The 18,332-nt window shown below is 44.9% G+C and overlaps 1 protein-coding gene across 1 annotated transcript in view; it reads right to left on the bottom strand.

Moving 5' to 3' along the window:
- The window catches only part of kif26aa (kinesin family member 26Aa), a gene marked incomplete at both ends in the record, with an annotated part of 75,734 nt that overhangs the window by 26,096 nt on the left and 31,306 nt on the right, over nucleotides 1-18,332 (bottom strand). Inside the window, one exon of the mRNA XM_079255689.1 lies at nucleotides 1,779-1,980. Within this exon, the coding sequence (XP_079111815.1) occupies nucleotides 1,779-1,980 (202 nt within the window). The remainder of the gene's footprint in view (nucleotides 1-1,778; nucleotides 1,981-18,332) is intronic.

Genomic DNA, 18,332 nt, shown 5'->3' on the forward strand with positions numbered 1-18,332 from the left:
GGTCCGGCAAATCCTTCATGCAAACCTGGTTCTGATCAGTTCTGGTACCGAACTGTCCCAGGAAACACAAGCTCAGGCTACCATGGTAACCACAGGTGTGGATAGGTGATGTAGATCTGTGTTCCTGCGATGTAGGACCTGGTCCTTGTCCTGGTTCTGGTTCCGGATGTCGGTCCAAACGGCTCGTCAGCAGGAAGAAAAGGAGAAAAACTAAAATCTGAAAAGTTCGGTTCTGATCCGAGGAGCGAATCGAATGAGGAAAAACTAAGAGGTGGAGCAACGTCCAACCATGAAGCGGGGGGGGCACCTGGACGGGTCACCTGTCCGTCACACTGACTCCCAGAGAGACCAGAGACGTCTGAGACGTGATGCCGTCCCAGTTCCAGCAGCACACGTTAAACACACGCATGTTTCTCTGATGTGTGTGTTTAACGTGTGTGTGTGTGTGTGTGTGTGTGTGTGTTCCAGCAGCTGTCGGCTCCGGCGACGCTTCATCAGAAAAAACCCTCCTGCGTTCTGAAGGCTTCATGAAACACGGCGCCGGTTCTGCTGCTGGAGCAAACAGTCCATCAGTGGGTTTACGAGCCGGTCCCAGAGGGACGCTTCCCCGCCGTAAATACTAACTGCTTCACACTTTATGACCAGTAAGCACCAATAAAACCAGTCTGACAGCAGCAGCAGGAGGAAGAGGAGGATTCCCTCCCAGCTGAAGCTTCGCTGTCTTCGCTGAGAAACTCCAGATGTTCTGATGGAGGAAGAGGATGGAAACTCCTGCAGATGTTCATAATCACATGACATCACAGAGACCATCATCCTCATCATCCTCATCAGGTGCAGTAGAGTCTGGCTGTAGTTTAGTTTATCTGAAAGAAGAGGATCTAAAGCAGGAGTCCGTTCAGCGAAGCAGGGAAATCTGGACATGAGATTTCTGTAGAAACAACTTCAATCATCTTAGAGTTACCAGACTTTCTGACTTTCTGAGCTTAAAATTCGGCGTCCCGGACGTGTTCGATGACACAGCGACGTCTATCAGGTGCATTTCTAGAGCTGCTACCATCCAGCAGCGTCCCGAGGCTGAAAAACCAACGCTATACAACTTCTATTTCCGGGACGCGATGTAACGCTTGGCTTTACGTTGTAATAAGGAACTGGTTGTTCGGAACACACAACGTCGCTGATTCAGCAAAGAAAGAAGATTAAGAGAGAAAACAAGAGTCATGGTCAGATGAACTTCTGCTGGCTGGAGGGAGCTAACAGGTCAGGTAGGGTTAGGAGGCTGGGTTAGCCACCGATGGCTGCCTTTAACCCCTCAGATAAACAGGTTTCCATGGAAACACCTGCACTCGGTGAAAACATTCGGAAAGCTTCTGCTGTCCTGGTCTGAGACAGGTCAGGGTGATGCTGATCCCTGCGGGACCCCCGAGTGGAAACAAAGGCCTCTAACTCCAGTGAGGAACCTGTTTCATCGACAGATTATCAAAGAAAAAACTGTTTCAAAAGTTGTGTGTGAAACACAGTCAGGATGTCGCAGCCTGAGAGGCGGAAAGAGGATTTTAGCACCAGGATGAGTCCAAGGAGCTGGAAAAGTCTCAGCAGAACCTAGAGGACCAAACAGGAAGAATACGGATCTGAGTCGGTGGTCTGAGACGGGTGTTTGGGATGCGACTCCACGCCTCAATGTGCAGCAGACACAGCTGCTGGCTAAATGTCTGCACCAGTAAAACCAGTTCATCTCCTCTGCACCACGTTGTCATGGCGCCTTGAACGCAACATCTTACCTTCCCCATTCCAGGCGTGTCCTTCACCTTCGATCCGGCGCGAAGCAGACATGGCGGGATGGCCGGAGGCGACAGCTGCAGGGCCCCACTGAAGCCCCCGGTGTACAGCACGGGGGGCAGGGGCCCCGGGGCCTCGCTGGGCGGGGAGCAGGGGTCGGCTGGAGACTTCTTCCTGCGCGACAGACTGAGTTTCTGAGCTGCCCTGAAAACCCAAAACAACAGAGAAAGAAAGGTTCAGAACAGACAAAGTTTTCAGACTGAAGCGTCCTGAAAGCAGAATCCAGACATTTCTAACTCATCTGTGTCTAAACCTCATCTGTCTCATCCATGTCTATACCTCATCTGTCTCATCCATGTCTATACCTCATCTGTCTCATCCATGTCTATACCTCATCAGTCTCATCTATGTCTATACCTCATCTGTCTCATCCATGTCTATACCTCATCTGTCTCAACCATGTCTATGCCTCAGTCTGATCCATGTCTATACCTCATCTGTCTCATCCATGTCTATACCTCATCTGTCTCATCCATGTCTATACCTCATCAGTCTCATCCATGTCTATATCTCATCTGTCTCATCTATGTCTATACCTCATCTGTCTCATCCATGTCTATACCTCATCTGTCTCATCCATGTCTATACCTCATCTGTCTCATCCATGTCTATACCTCATCTGTCTCATCCATGTCTATACCTCATCTGTCTCATCCATGTCTATACCTCATCAGTCTCATCTATGTCTATACCTCATCTGTCTCATCCATGTCTATACCTCATCTGTCTCATCCATGTCTATACCTCATCTGTCTCATCCATGTCTATGCCTCAGTCTGATCCATGTCTATACCTCATCTGTCTCATACATGTCTATACCTCATCTGTCTCATCCATGTATATACCTCATCAGTCTCATCCATGTCTATATCTCATCTGTCTCATCTATGTCTATACCTCATCTGTCTCATCCATGTCTATACCTCATCTGTCTCATCCATGTCTATACCTCATCAGTCTCATCCATGTCTATACCTCATCAGTCTCATCCATGTCTATACCTCATCAGTCTCATCCATGTCTATACCTCATCTGTCTGATCCATGTCTATACCTCATCAGTCTCATCTATGTCTATACCTCATCTATGTCTATACCTCATCAGTCTCCTCTATGTCTATACCTCATCTGTCTCATCTATGTCTATACCTCATCTGTCTCATCCATGTCTATACCTCATCTGTCTAATCCATGTCTATACCTCATCTGTCTCATCCATGTCTATACCTCATCTGTCTCATCCATGTCTATGCCTCAGTCTGATCCATGTCTATACCTCATCTGTCTCATCCATGTCTATACCTCATCTGTCTCATCCATGTCTATACCTCATCAGTCTCATCCATGTCTATATCTCATCTGTCTCATCTATGTCTATACCTCATCTGTCTCATCCATGTCTATACCTCATCTGTCTCATCCATGTCTATACCTCATCTGTCTCATCCATGTCTATACCTCATCTGTCTCATCCATGTCTATACCTCATCTGTCTCATCCATGTCTATACCTCATCAGTCTCATCTATGTCTATACCTCATCTGTCTCATCCATGTCTATACCTCATCTGTCTCATCCATGTCTATGCCTCAGTCTGATCCATGTCTATACCTCATCTGTCTCATCCATGTCTATACCTCATCTGTCTCATCCATGTCTATACCTCATCAGTCTCATCCATGTCTATATCTCATCTGTCTCATCTATGTCTATACCTCATCAGTCTCATCCATGTCTATACCTCATCTGTCTCATCCATGTCTATACCTCATCAGTCTCATCCATGTCTATACCTCATCAGTCTCATCCATGTCTATACCTCATCAGTCTCATCCATGTCTATACCTCATCTGTCTGATCCATGTCTATACCTCATCAGTCTCATCTATGTCTATACCTCATCTATGTCTATACCTCATCAGTCTCCTCTATGTCTATACCTCATCTGTCTCATCTATGTCTATACCTCATCTGTCTCATCCATGTCTATACCTCATCTGTCTCATCCATGTCTATACCTCATCTGTCTCATCCATGTCTATATCTCATCTGTCTCATCTATGTCTATACCTCATCTGTCTCATCCATGTCTATACCTCATCTGTCTCATCCATGTCTATATCTCATCAGTCTCATCCATGTCTATACCTCATCAGTCTCATCCATGTCTATACCTCATCAGTCTCATCCATGTCTATACCTCATCTGTCTGATCCATGTCTATACCTCATCAGTCTCATCTATGTCTATACCTCATCTATGTCTATACCTCATCAGTCTCCTCTATGTCTATACCTCATCTGTCTCATCTATGTCTATACCTCATCAGTCTCATCCATGTCTATACCTCATCTGTCTCATCCATGTCTATACCTCATCTGTCTCATCCATGTCTATACCTCATCTGTCTCATCTATGTCTATACCTCATCTGTCTGATCCATGTCTATACCTCATCAGTCTCATCTATGTCTATACCTCATCTATGTCTATACCTCATCAGTCTCATCTATGTCTATACCTCATCAGTCTCATCAATGTCTATACCTCATCAGTCTGATCCATGTCTATACCTCATCTGTCTCATCCATGTCTATACCTCATCAATCTCATCTATGTCTATACCTCATCTGTCTCATCCATGTCCATACCTCATCTGTCTCCTCTATGTCTATACCTCATCTGTCTCATCCATGTCTATACCTCATCAGTCTGATCCATGTCTATACCTCATCAGTCTCATCCATGTCTATACCTCATCAGTCTCATCCATGTCTATACCTCATCTGTCTGATCCATGTCTATACCTCATCAGTCTCATCCATGTCTATACCTCATCAGTCTTATCCATGTCTATACCTCATCTGTCTCATCCATGTCTATACCTCATCTGTCTCATCCATGTCTATACCTCATCTGTCTGATCCATGTCTATACCTCATCAGTCAGATCCATGTCTATACCTCATCTATGTCTATACCTCATCTGTCTCATCCATGTCTATACCTCATCAGTCTGATCCATGTCTATACCTCATCAGTCTGATCCATGTCTATACCTCATCTGTGTGATCCATGTCTATACCTCATCTGTCTCATCCATGTCTATACCTCATCAGTCTGATCCATGTCTATACCTCATCTGTCTGATCCATGTCTATACCTCATCAGTCTCATCCATGTCTATACCTCATCAGTCTGATCCATGTCTATACCTCATCTGTCTCATCCATGTCTATACCTCATCAGTCTGATCCATGTCTATACCTCATCAGTCTCATCCATGTCTATACCTCATCTGTCTCATCCATGTCTATACCTCATCTGTCTCATCCATGTCTATACCTCATCTGTCTCATCCATGTCTATACCTCATCTGTCTCATCCATGTCTATACCTCATCTGTCTCATCCATGTCTATACCTCATCTGTCTGATCCATGTCTATACCTCATCAGTCTCATCTCTGTCTATACCTCATCAGTCTCATCCATGTCTATACCTCATCTGTCTCATCCATGTCTATACCTCATCTGTCTCATCCATGTCTATACCTCATCTGTCTCCTTTCTGTCTATACTCATCTGTCTCATCCATGTCTATACCTCATCTGTCTCATCCATGTCTATACCTCATCTGTCTCCTGTATGTCTATACCTCATCAGTCTCATCCATGTCTATACCTCATCTGTCTGATCCATGTCCATACCTCATCAGTCTGATCCATGTCTATACCTCATCAGTCTCATCCATGTCTATACCTCATCTGTCTGATCTATGTCTATACCTCATCCGTCTCTTCTATGTCTGTACCTTATCTATGTCTATACCCCATCTGTCTCATCTGTCTATACCTCATCTGTCTCATCTATGTCTATACCTCATCTGTCTGATCCATGTCTATACCTCATTTGTCTCATCTATGTCTATACCTCATCAGTCTGATCCATGTCTATACCTCATCCATGTCTATACCTCATCAGTCTCATCCATGTCTATACCTCATCAGTCTCATCTATGTCTATACCTCATCTATGTCTATACCTCATCAGTCTCCTCTATGTCTATACCTCATCAGTCTCATCCATGTCTATACCTCATCAGTCTCATCCATGTCTATACCTCATCTGTCTGATCCATGTCTATACCTCATCAGTCTCATCCATGTCTATACCTCATCAGTCCGATCCATGTCTATACCTCATCTGTCTCATCCATGTCTATACCTCATCAGTCTTATCCATGTCTATACCTCATCAGTCTCCTCTATGTCTATACCTCATCTATCTTATCCATGTCTATACCTCATCTGTCTCATCCATGTCTATACCTCATCTGTCTCATCCATGTCTATACCTCATCTGTCTCATCCATGTCTATACCTCATCTTTCTCCTTTCTGTCTATATTCATCTGTCTCATCCATGTCTATACCTCATCTGTCTCATCCATGTCTATACCTCATCTGTCTTCTCTATGTCTATACCTCATCTGTCTCATCCATTTCTATACCTCATCTTTCTGATCCATGTCCATACCTCATCTGTCTGATCCATGTCTATACCTCATCAGTCTCATCCATGTCTATACCTCATCTGTCTGATCTATGTCTATACCTCATCCGTCTCCTCTATGTCTGTACCTTATCTATGTCTATACCCCATCTGTCTCATCCATGTCTATACCTCATCTGTCTCATCCATGTCTATACCTCATCTGTCTCATCCATGTCTATACCTCATCAGTCTCATCTATGTCTATACCTCATCTGTCTCATCCATGTCTATACCTCATCTGTCTCATCCATGTCTATACCTCATCTGTCTCATCCATGTCTATGCCTCAGTCTGATCCATGTCTATACCTCATCTGTCTCATCCATGTCTATACCTCATCTGTCTCATCCATGTCTATACCTCATCAGTCTCATCCATGTCTATATCTCATCTGTCTCATCTATGTCTATACCTCATCTGTCTCATCCATGTCTATACCTCATCTGTCTCATCCATGTCTATACCTCATCAGTCTCATCCATGTCTATACCTCATCAGTCTCATCCATGTCTATACCTCATCAGTCTCATCCATGTCTATACCTCATCTGTCTGATCCATGTCTATACCTCATCAGTCTCATCTATGTCTATACCTCATCTATGTCTATACCTCATCAGTCTCCTCTATGTCTATACCTCATCAGTCTCATCTATGTCTATACCTCATCAGTCTCATCCATGTCTATACCTCATCTGTCTCATCCATGTCTATACCTCATCAGTCTCATCCATGTCTATACCTCATCTTTCTGATCCATGTCCATACCTCATCAGTCTGATCCATGTCTATACCTCATCAGTCTCATCCATGTCTATACCTCATCTGTCTGATCTATGTCTATACCTCATCCGTCTCCTCTATGTCTGTACCTTATCTATGTCTATACCCCATCTGTCTCATCCATGTCTATACCTCATCTGTCTCATCAATGTCTATACCTCATCTGTCTCATCCATGTCTATACCTCATCAGTCTCAACTATGTCTATACCTCATCTGTCTCATCCATGTCTATACCTCATCTGTCTCATCCATGTCTATACCTCATCTGTCTCATCCATGTCTATGCCTCAGTCTGATCCATGTCTATACCTCATCTGTCTCATCCATGTCTATACCTCATCTGTCTCATCCATGTCTATACCTCATCAGTCTCATCCATGTCTATATCTCATCTGTCTCATCTATGTCTATACCTCATCTGTCTCATCCATGTCTATACCTCATCTGTCTCATCCATGTCTATACCTCATCAGTCTCATCCATGTCTATACCTCATCAGTCTCATCCATGTCTATACCTCATCAGTCTCATCCATGTCTATACCTCATCTGTCTGATCCATGTCTATACCTCATCAGTCTCATCTATGTCTATACCTCATCTATGTCTATACCTCATCAGTCTCCTCTATGTCTATACCTCATCAGTCTCATCCATGTCTATACCTCATCTGTGTCATCCATGTCTATACCTCCTTTGTCTCATCTATGTCTATACCTCATCAGTCTGATCCATGTCTATACCTCATCCATGTCTATACCTCATCAGTCTCATCCATGTCTATACCTCATCAGTCTCATCTATGTCTATACCTCATCTATGTCTATACCTCATCTGTCTCCTCTATGTCTATACCTCATCAGTCTCATCCATGTCTATACCTCATCAGTCTCATCCATGTCTATACCTCATCTGTCTGATCCATGTCTATACCTCATCAGTCTCATCCATGTCTATACCTCATCAGTCCGATCTATGTCTATACCTCATCTGTCTCATCCATGTCTATACCTCATCAGTCTTATCCATGTCTATACCTCATCAGTCTCCTCTATGTCTATACCTCATCTATCTTATCCATGTCTATACCTCATCTGTCTCATCCATGTCTATACCTCATCTGTCTCATCCATGTCTATACCTCATCTGTCTCATCCATGTCTATACCTCATCTGTCTCATCCATGTCTATACCTCATCTTTCTACTTTCTGTATATACTCATCTGTCTCATCCATGTCTATACCTCATCTGTCTCATCCATGTCTATACCTCATCTGTCTTCTCTATGTCTATACCTCATCTGTCTCATCCATTTCTATACCTCATCTTTCTGATCCATGTCCATACCTCATCAGTCTGATCCATGTCTATACCTCATCAGTCTCATCCATGTCTATACCTCATCTGTCTGATCTATGTCTATACCTCATCCGTCTCCTCTATGTCTGTACCTTATCTATGTCTATACCCCATCCGTCTCCTCTATGTCTGTACCTTATCTATGTCTATACCCCATCTGTCTCCTCTATGTCTATACCTCATCTGTCTGATCTATGTCTACACCTCATCTGTCTCATCCGTGTCTATACCTCATCTGTCTCCTCTATGTCTATACCTCATCTGTCTGATCTATGTCTACACCTCATCTGTCTCATCCGTGTCTATACCTCATCTGTCTGATCTATGTCTATACCTCATCTGTCTGATCTATGTCTACACCTCATCTGTCTCATCTATGTCTACACCTCATCTGTCTGATCTGTGTCTATACCTCATCTGTCTGATCTATGTCTATACCTCATCTGTCTGATCTAATTCTACACCTCATCTGTCTGATCTGTGTCTATACCTCATCTGTCTGATCTATGTCTACACCTCATCTGTCTGATCTATGTCTACACCTCATCTGTCTGATCTATGTCTATACCTCATCTACTCCAGTAAAAGGATTTCTGACAGTCAGGCTAAACGTTTAAAATCATAAACAATATGATACACAAAGTTTAATGGTGTATTAAATAACTCACAACACGATGAACTACTTTTACTTTCAGTACTAGAGTAAAACTTTAAGATAAACTACTTGTAATACTTAAGTAGAAAAAATGTTAAATATTTTAGTACTTCTACTTAAGTAGGGCACTTCAAGAACACTAACTTCTATTAAAGTAACTTCATTCGTAGAGTACTTGTCTGCGTTCTGCAGGGACGTGGAGCATCCCCCCCTGTTGGGGGAGACACCAGCGAGGCAGCAGAAAGGAGAAGGAACGGAGCGAGATGCAGCAGTTCTGCGAGAGGAAGCTGAGTTGGACATGCAGATTCTTTTCGATGCAACGACTCTTTCGGTCGCCGGTAAAAAGACTGTGTGATTTTGTGATCTGGCAGATGCTGCCGGCCCTCGCGGACACATCGGGTCTCCCGGGTTGAACTGGCGTGCTGCGGAGGTCAGAACGAAACCCTGACACAACCGGACCACGGTGCACACACTTCCAGTAGAAATTAAACTGGAAACCCGTCAGAATTCCCATAAGAAGAATGAACTGGTTTTGATGGGTTCAGTTTAACGATGAGGCTTGTTTAGATCACACCAAATTCACATGTTTAACATGATTTTGTTGTTTATGTGTAAAAAAAATGAAGATGATGATGGTTTAATTGCACAGTTCTGGTAAAAATAAATGTAATTTATCTGACAGATGTCGGTGATGGATTTTCTTATGATCATCTGGCGGCCCTTACTGGGCTGCCGACCCCCAGTTTGAGAACCGCTGCTTTCAGAGGATGTCTAAATAATATCTGTCTCGTGCTTTTAAACGTTTGCAAACGAGCTTCAGATGGATTTTTAAATAAATGTTTCTGAGCTTGAACGAGTGACTAAAGAGAGGCGAAGCAACGTGGTTCCCATCGCGTTAACGGAGAGTTTCTGCATGTAAACAACGGGGAACATGACAAGCAGGAGATGTAGAACAAGCAGGGATGATTTCTGACTAACTGGCCTCCACATGTCGGGTAAACATGGATTCTTTCTGCACAGTTTCTATGAAAGGTTGATAAATGAGGTTTTCACCCTGATGATCTCCAAGCCTCGCTGGAATAAAGATTTCCACTCTCGCTCCGTTTCGCTCCTTTTACTGCAGATTTTGTTTTTAGTAACAGCTGAATTTACCTCTGCAGCTCTGGAGGATCAGAGAGGAAGAGGAGGAAGAGTGTTGGATTACTGGAGTGCAATGGGGGAATCCAGGGGGAGTCGGTCCCAGATCATTAGAGAGGTAAACTCCCTTCACTCCTCTTCTTCATCCCTTCTTCCTCACCGAGTCCAATCAGAAAACAGAGCGTGTAATTGCAGCCTCCATGAAGGACAACAGAGCCACACAGTTTGTCCCCAACAGGCTCAGCAAACTGCAGCGCTGCAGGCTGAACGTGTGTGTGTGTGCGTGTGTGTGTGTGTGTGTGTGTGTGTGTGTGTGCGGTAACACACTGACATTTATGTCCACGCTAACTCGTGTGCTAAGAAATGTCAACATGAGAGGAAAACAATCACCAGAACGATCAGAATCTGAGTCAGACGGTGTCAGATTTGTGGATCTGAATGTGTTTCTGGTCTGCAGACTCTGGTCTGGATCAAGTTCAAAAGCAGAATCAATCGATATACTAATCAATATTAAAGTAAAGATCAAGCAGAGAACTGTGCAAAAGCAGAACGAGGAGAGAAAGAAAGCAGCAGTGGGAAGTAGATGGTGGGGAGATGGAAGTAAAGAGGATTAAAAGTCTTCAGAAAAACGAGGCGACACCGTGACTCAGCTGAACTGGGTTTATCTGGATCAGCAGCAGCGGGGAGAAGAGTTTCACCCAGAACAAAAAGCTTCAGCAGGAACGTCTGCAGACACTGTTTACACACCGAAACCATGAAACCAGACAAGACAGCACAAACACAACAGATTTAATTTACCAAAAAACCAACCATGACACTGAGTGTCAACCAGGGACCAGCAAATCTGGTCCACAAGGGCCACCGTCCCCCAGGTTTCAACACACCTAGGCAAATAAACGGGTCATTGTGAAGAACTGAACAAGCTGTTGGATCCATTTCTTACGAATTAAGTGAGTGGAAGCAGGAAAACATCTAAAACCTCCAGAACCATGGGCCTCCAGGACAAGAGTTGTGATCGCCGCACTGAACACACCAATCGATCGATCAGAAAACACTTAAACACACCGAACCAAACACTGCAAACCCTCTAAACACTGCAAACCACAGGACATAAACTCTGGTACTCGAAGGCCAGTGTCCTGGCAGTTTTTTGTTGTTTCTCTGCTCCAAGACACCTGACTGAAACTAATAAATCATTGTGAATAACTTGATAAGAAGCTGTTGAAACCATTTGATTGAAATCAGGTTTGTTGGGGCTGGGAAACAACAAAAACCTGCAGGATGCTGGCCCTCAAGGACTGGAGTGTGACATCTCTGCAATAAACTCTTTACACCAAACATGTCAAACACACCAAAAAGCAACGACACACACTAACACCACCAACTGAATGCCCAACACTCTGGAGGTTTTAGAATCCAGATTAAAGGATTTTCTCATTCAGTTCTTTGCAAGCCTGTTGATGGACAATTCATTTCAGCTTTGTGTATTAAAGTGTGGAAACATATAAAACATAGTATTAGTTGTAGTAGTACTTGAGGAATCACTGCTCTAAACTCTCTGAGCTCTTCAAATACAATCAAACACCCCATTCCAAACTGAACACTAGAGCTGCATTCCCATCAGGACACTCCGCTAGACTCGGTCCAGTTGGGGACTTGGCTCAGTTGTAGGGGGGTGTATCCATGCGGACTGAGATCGTGTTCACGTTGCACTTTGGTCAAACCAGTCAAACCATTAGAATAATATATCCCCATTCCCACCAGAGGTGGCGCTGCACTAGTATTTAGCAGAAGAGAGGACAAGATCGACGTGAAGAAGAAAACTCTGTTTCCTCCGCCTGCCAGTTAAACATGGAGACCAAACTATGGCTGTTTTGGGTTTTTATTGTGTCTTATGCAAGTATACTGCAGAAATACGCTGCAACAATAGAGGCAGTATGAACACCAGACGAGGCAGAGGACCCTTAACGCCATCGCTATGGATTTACCCACAATGCAATGCTACGCCACAGGCAGGGAGCAACTTTTTTGTGGTCTCTTCCTATATTTGGTCTGCTTGAAACAGTCATAGACCTGCGTTTGCAGGTGGTCCCAGTAGGCATATTCACATTTCCCCAAACAAAGACGACTTTCCGAGCAAACGGACTGGGATTCAAATCAAAAAGGCTGATTTGAATATGCCCATAATGTGCTGAATCACTCCAAAACAAATACTTAAAACACACCAGACTCTCCAAACAACATAATCGCACACACTAAACCAGGGGTGCCCAAGTCCGGTCCTGGAGATCTACCATCCTGCTGTTTTTAGGGGCAACCCTCCTCCATAATTCTGAATCAAATAAGTGGTTCGTTAGCAGGTCTCTGCAGAGCTGAATGACATGCAGAAGAGGAATTCAGTTATTTGACTCAGCTGTGCTGGACAGGGGTTGCATCTAAAGGTTGCAGGATGGTAGATCTCAAGGACTGGACACCCCTGCACTAAACCCTCTGAATACAACCAAGACACACCAAACCAAACACTTCAAACCCTCCAAAGCACAGGTGTCAAACTCCAGTCCTTGAGGGCCGGTATCCTACAGGTTTTTGTTGTCTCCATTCTCCAACACACCTAACCAAAATTCATAAATAGGTTGACAAGAAGCTGCTGGATCCATATGATTTGAATCAGCTGTGTTGGTAGAGAGAAAAAACAAAGCCTGCCAGAGACCGGCCCTCTGGGACTAGAGTTTGACACCCCTGCTCTGAAGGCTCCAAACATAGCAAGCAAGACACAAACACAACCAAATCACAGAGACCAGGTCCTCTGAACACACCAAAACACCCAAAACCGAACACTGCAAGTACCCCAAACACTCAAAATACACCAGACTTTCAAAACACAACATAATCGCACACACTAAACCCTCTGAATACAACCAAGACACACCAAACCAAACACTTAAAACCCTCTAAATGTTCCAAACATAGCAAGTCAGACACAAACACTTCACAGTAGCCACAATCACAACCAAATCACAGCGACCAGGCCCTCCAAACACACCAAACCGAACACTTCAAGTACTCCAACAATACATAATTACACACACACACACACACACACACACACACACACACACACACCACACACACACACACACACACACACACTAAAGTCTCTAAATACAACCAAAACTTGCAAACACACAAGACGCACCAAACCAAACATACCAGAACCATCAAACACTGCAAACCCTCTGAACCAGGGAAGTTCAAAGTCGGTCCTCAATTAGGCGTGTTGGAACAGGGATACATGGAAAACCTGTTGCCCTCGAGCACTGGAGCTGGACAGCCCAGCTCTAAACAGTCCAAACAAAATAAATCCTCCTAAAATACCAAACATGCAAGACATAAATGCACCAAATCCTCCAAACATGGAACCAGACACAGAGTGATGAATTCAAGATGGCCGACAGTGGAACGCAGGAAGGTGGTGGACCCACCAGCAGCATTGGACGAATTATCAACAAGTCATGGCCAATATCCCATTAAGCCCCTCCCACGGACAACAGCTTTTGTTAACGATTGGCTGGTCCAAACGTCTACAAAGGTTCCTGTAGGTGAGTCTAACGATGCTTCAGACTGAATTTAGTGCAAACTAGAAACCGCTTTACTGCTTTTCTTGTTTTGTAAACGAGACTTTTAGTGATTGAAGATGTTTTAGAGAATCATTGAGGCGAAGCTTTAAATCTCCTATCAAACCAGTTAAACTGGTGGTGAACAGGTCATGATCTTTTCTAAATCACGTTTAAGCCTTAATTACAGCCAGTTTTTCCAGTTTCATTCCTGGCTGTCATGTTTGACACTGAAGAGGGCGAAACTGTGATGTTAAACATGATAAAGAGCAGAGAGACGGACTTTATAGCCTGTCATAAATGTTACCGCTCCCTCAGCTCCACTTGTTCTCTCTTTATGGACACCTCCTCTACACAAGCGACTCCTCATGCCAGGTTTTCAGTCACACTTCAAAAGGCATTTCTACTCACAGTTCCTTCCAATCCATTATCTGCTCAGAGTTCTCCGCCTTGAGGAAGATACGTATCCAGACTGGTTCTGGTCCTCATTCACCATCATACAGAACCAGAACCAGCCCTCTGAAACCTGCCGGTGAGAAAATCTGCGCGTGTTTCCAGGACAAAGCCGGAAGTTCTCAGCCAATTCCAAAGTCCCTGCAACAATTGTCCAAAGTCGTCGGATCAATACGTCCTGCAGGATGAGTCCAGACGGAACTTCCTGACAGGATGGAGGAGATTTTTAGAGTTTATCAGTTCGTCAGCAAACATCATGAGAAAATGCTCCATCAGAGATGTTCCCACCAAAATGCCTTCAGAGCTACACACCAGTCTGACTGTAGCGTCAAAGTATTGATCAGTTTGTTTTCAGGCGGTCTTATAGAGGTCTACACAATCCGATTCCTCCACCAAACGCACCGATCCTCCAACAGGTCTCACGTTTGTGCCCAAGCATCCACCCATTGCTTTCCTTTCAGTCGTTGTGCCAAACAACAAACCTTATGATCAATACACACTTTAATCCGTTTATTTTCTTACAACCAGTGGCAGAACTCATCTTTTAAAAGACTTCAATGTTTTTAAATGTTTGGTTTGAGAGCAATTCAAACCTTTAAACAATGACTTTGTCTTTAGTTAATTATCAGTCTGTAACTTGTTTTATTATCTCCACACTGACATCTGATCAGCCTCATTTTCACCAGGAAACGGTCCATCTTTGTCGGATTTGTCTTCATTTCTATGTGAAATGACAGATAAGTTTGTCCAGATTTGGATAAAACTCCTTCAGCCTTTGTTTCTCTTCAAGTTCATCAGGAACTTCTGGTCTGCTGGTTCGAGTCAAAGCGAAGCAGACTCCTCAGACTCGTCTCATTCCAACAGGTTCCGTCCACATCCATCAGTTCTCCGCCCGGGTTTCATCGCTTTGTTTCAGAGTCAGAAGTTTTCAGGAAGCGTTGGCTCCACTTTCGCCTTAAAGATCCTCCACAAACAAAGTTGCTGTTTGGATTCAGTCTTTCAGAGGGAAAGATGGGTGAAGCGGCCGCCGCTCCACCCGACGCTGCACCACACCTCCACCTGCAAAGCTCAGATCTGTCATTATCCTGCTGCACACCATCCTTCCATCACTCCTATCTTCCATTAATCAACCATTTTTCCATCCTCCAACTCTTCAACCTTCCTCTGTTGTCCTTTCTTCTTCTGTCTTTTGATCTTATCTCTTCTTCTTCTTCCCAGTCTCTCTCTTCATCCTCTTCGCTCAGTCTTTTCCTTTCTATTGGTCCATTTCTTCAACCCTCTCCCTCCTCTCTCCTCTCTCCTGTAGCTCTTCAGTCTGTTCCTGCAGTCTGCATCGCAATGCTGTTCCACTCCACCTCCTCCTCTTCCTCCTCCTCCTCCTCCTCGACTCCAGGAGAGAGAGGGATGAAAGGCAGCAGCAGCAGCAAAGGAGGGATAAAGGACAGAAACAAGAGGTGGAAATAAAGCCGTGAATTCCAGCTTCTCGTTGTCGTTGTTGCTGGGAAACACGAACGAAGCTCCAGCCTTCCTCCTCCCTCCTCCTCCTCCGTCCGTCTGCATCTCTCACCTTCCCTCCCTGGCTTCCCTCTCTTTTCACAACCCCGCCCTCTCGCTGCTGACACACAGCAGCAGTGAAAACACACACACACACACTCGACATGCTGCATGAATACTTCATGAGAAGACTGACCCCCCCCCCCCGGCTGGACTTCAAACAGGCTCGAGATCCGGGGCGCAGATCGGACGCCTGATAAGAGACGACAGATAGAACAGATCCCGTTCATCAATGAGCTGAAAACCAAAGATCTGGTGTCATGGAAGCATTTTCTGCCTTCTGCTCCACGTTTGACGCCTACAGGTTGACTTTAGGAAACAGTCCGACTGGGAATCCTGATCGGAAACATCGGACAAGAAAAGAGTCAAAAGTGTCAAAAAAACACCCAGAAAACTAAACATGAGTGACTCTAAAGCTTAAAATCTGAGAAGATTTCGCTGTTTTTTTAATAAAAGTTACTGTTATTCTGTTGTCGTTTAGCTGTCGACAGATACTACCTCCATCCATCCATCTGACAGCAACTTGGATTTCTGTGGTTTTATTAGAGAATGTGTGTTGATACAATTATTACCCCCGATCGACTCCTTACTTCGCTTGGTGCCCATTGACAAGCCAACACCTCTGAAATGATGCAGACTGTTGTGGTTTTGCCAGGCGACTCCTGAAGCGAACGCCACCTCAACCTGCAACCTGCGTCCCTCAGCAGGAGGCGTGTTTTTGGGGTGTTGCAGAAAAATGCAAGAAACGTGTAACATGAGGACAGATGTGATCTGCAGAACATAAAACAGCTGGTTTTACAGGAATGTTACACTTTGAATCAGTTTCTAATGAGTCACATGGAAAATCAACCTGCATTGATTGAAATTTATACGATGATAGTTCCTTATTAATGCCATCCATCCATTTTCTGCTGCTTATCCGGAGTCGGGTCGCGGGGGCAGCAGCCTAAGCAGGGAAGTCCAGACTTCCCTCTCCCCAGCCACATTTGCCAACTCTGTGGGGGGGATCCCGAGGCGTTCCCAGGCCAGCCGAGAGATATAATCCCTCCAGCGTGTCCTGGGTCTTCCCCGGGGTCTCCTCCCAGAGGGACGTGCCTGGAACACCTCACCAGGGAGGTCCAGGAGGCATCCTGACCAGATGCCCGAGCCACCTCAACTGGTTCCTCTCGATGCGAAGGAGCAGCGGCTCTACTCTGATCTCCTCCAGGATGACCGAGCTCCTCACCCTATCTCTAAGGGAGAGCCCGGCCACCCTGCGGAGGAAACTCATTTCAGCCGCCTGTATACGAGATCGTCTTCTTTCGGTCACGACCCACAGCTCATGACCATAGGTGAGGGTAGGAACGTAGATCGACTGGTAAATCAAGAGCTTCGCCTTCTGGCTCAGCTCCTTCTTCACCACGACAGACCGGCGCAGAGTCCGCATTACTGCAGACGCCGCACCGATCCATCTGTCCATCTCACGCTCCATCCTTCCTTCACTCCTGAACAAGACCCTGAGATATTTAAACTCCTCCACTTGAGGCAGGACCTCACTCCCGACCCGGAGAGGGCAGTCCACCCTATTCCAGCTGGTGGTGTTAATGTTAATTTTAAATTGGAAGTATTGTGTTGTCGTGATGGTTTTGGCCAATCAGAGGCTGACACTACTGTTTTATATATTAATTGTATGATGTTTCACGTATTTTGTTAGTTTAATCTGTGAGAAGTTCTTCATGAATCACATTTACTTTAAAAAGTTCATTACAGCCAGTAAAACGTCTGAATTGGTCCAACGTGGGAATCTCTCTGTTTTACAGCATCATGGGAGCAACGTCTAATTGGATGATTAGTGATCAGAGCAGCCAATCAGTGCTGACTGATAATCAATTATCTCTGCACAGGGAGGGACTGAAACGGTCCTGATCCTCAGATCCATATCCAGGTCATCTGGGATCAATACTCCGGACCGGACATCGATCGGGTGAGTGGTCTGAGGCAATCCGTCAGAGTTAACTGGGAGAGAAGAGAAACTGGTTCCAGACCAGTTCAACATTCACAAACCGCCTGAAACCAGCAGATCTGAGGCCCTGATGAGATCCAAGCCGGTCCACAGCCCACCTGACTTCACCTGGGCTTCGCGGGGTTAACGGGACCTTGTCGAGCCTCCAACACCTTCCCCCTGTTTTCTCCTTCGTTTTCTCTAAAGATGGAGGAGAAAACATGGAGATGGAGTCTGACACAACGCTGACGATCCGAGTGGAACGCAGCAGATTCCTCTGACTCCAAACCGCCTCACACGACCAATTCACCAGTTTTATTCCGTCCAATCAGAGGGCCCGACACCTGCGGCTCGCTCCACTTCCTGCCAGGCTGAAAAATGACTTCATCACAAAAACAAGAGGCTGGA

Source organism: Telmatherina bonti, assembly GCF_933228915.1.
Source record: "Telmatherina bonti genome assembly, chromosome: 16".
Taxonomy (NCBI): Eukaryota; Metazoa; Chordata; class Actinopteri; order Atheriniformes; family Telmatherinidae; genus Telmatherina; species Telmatherina bonti.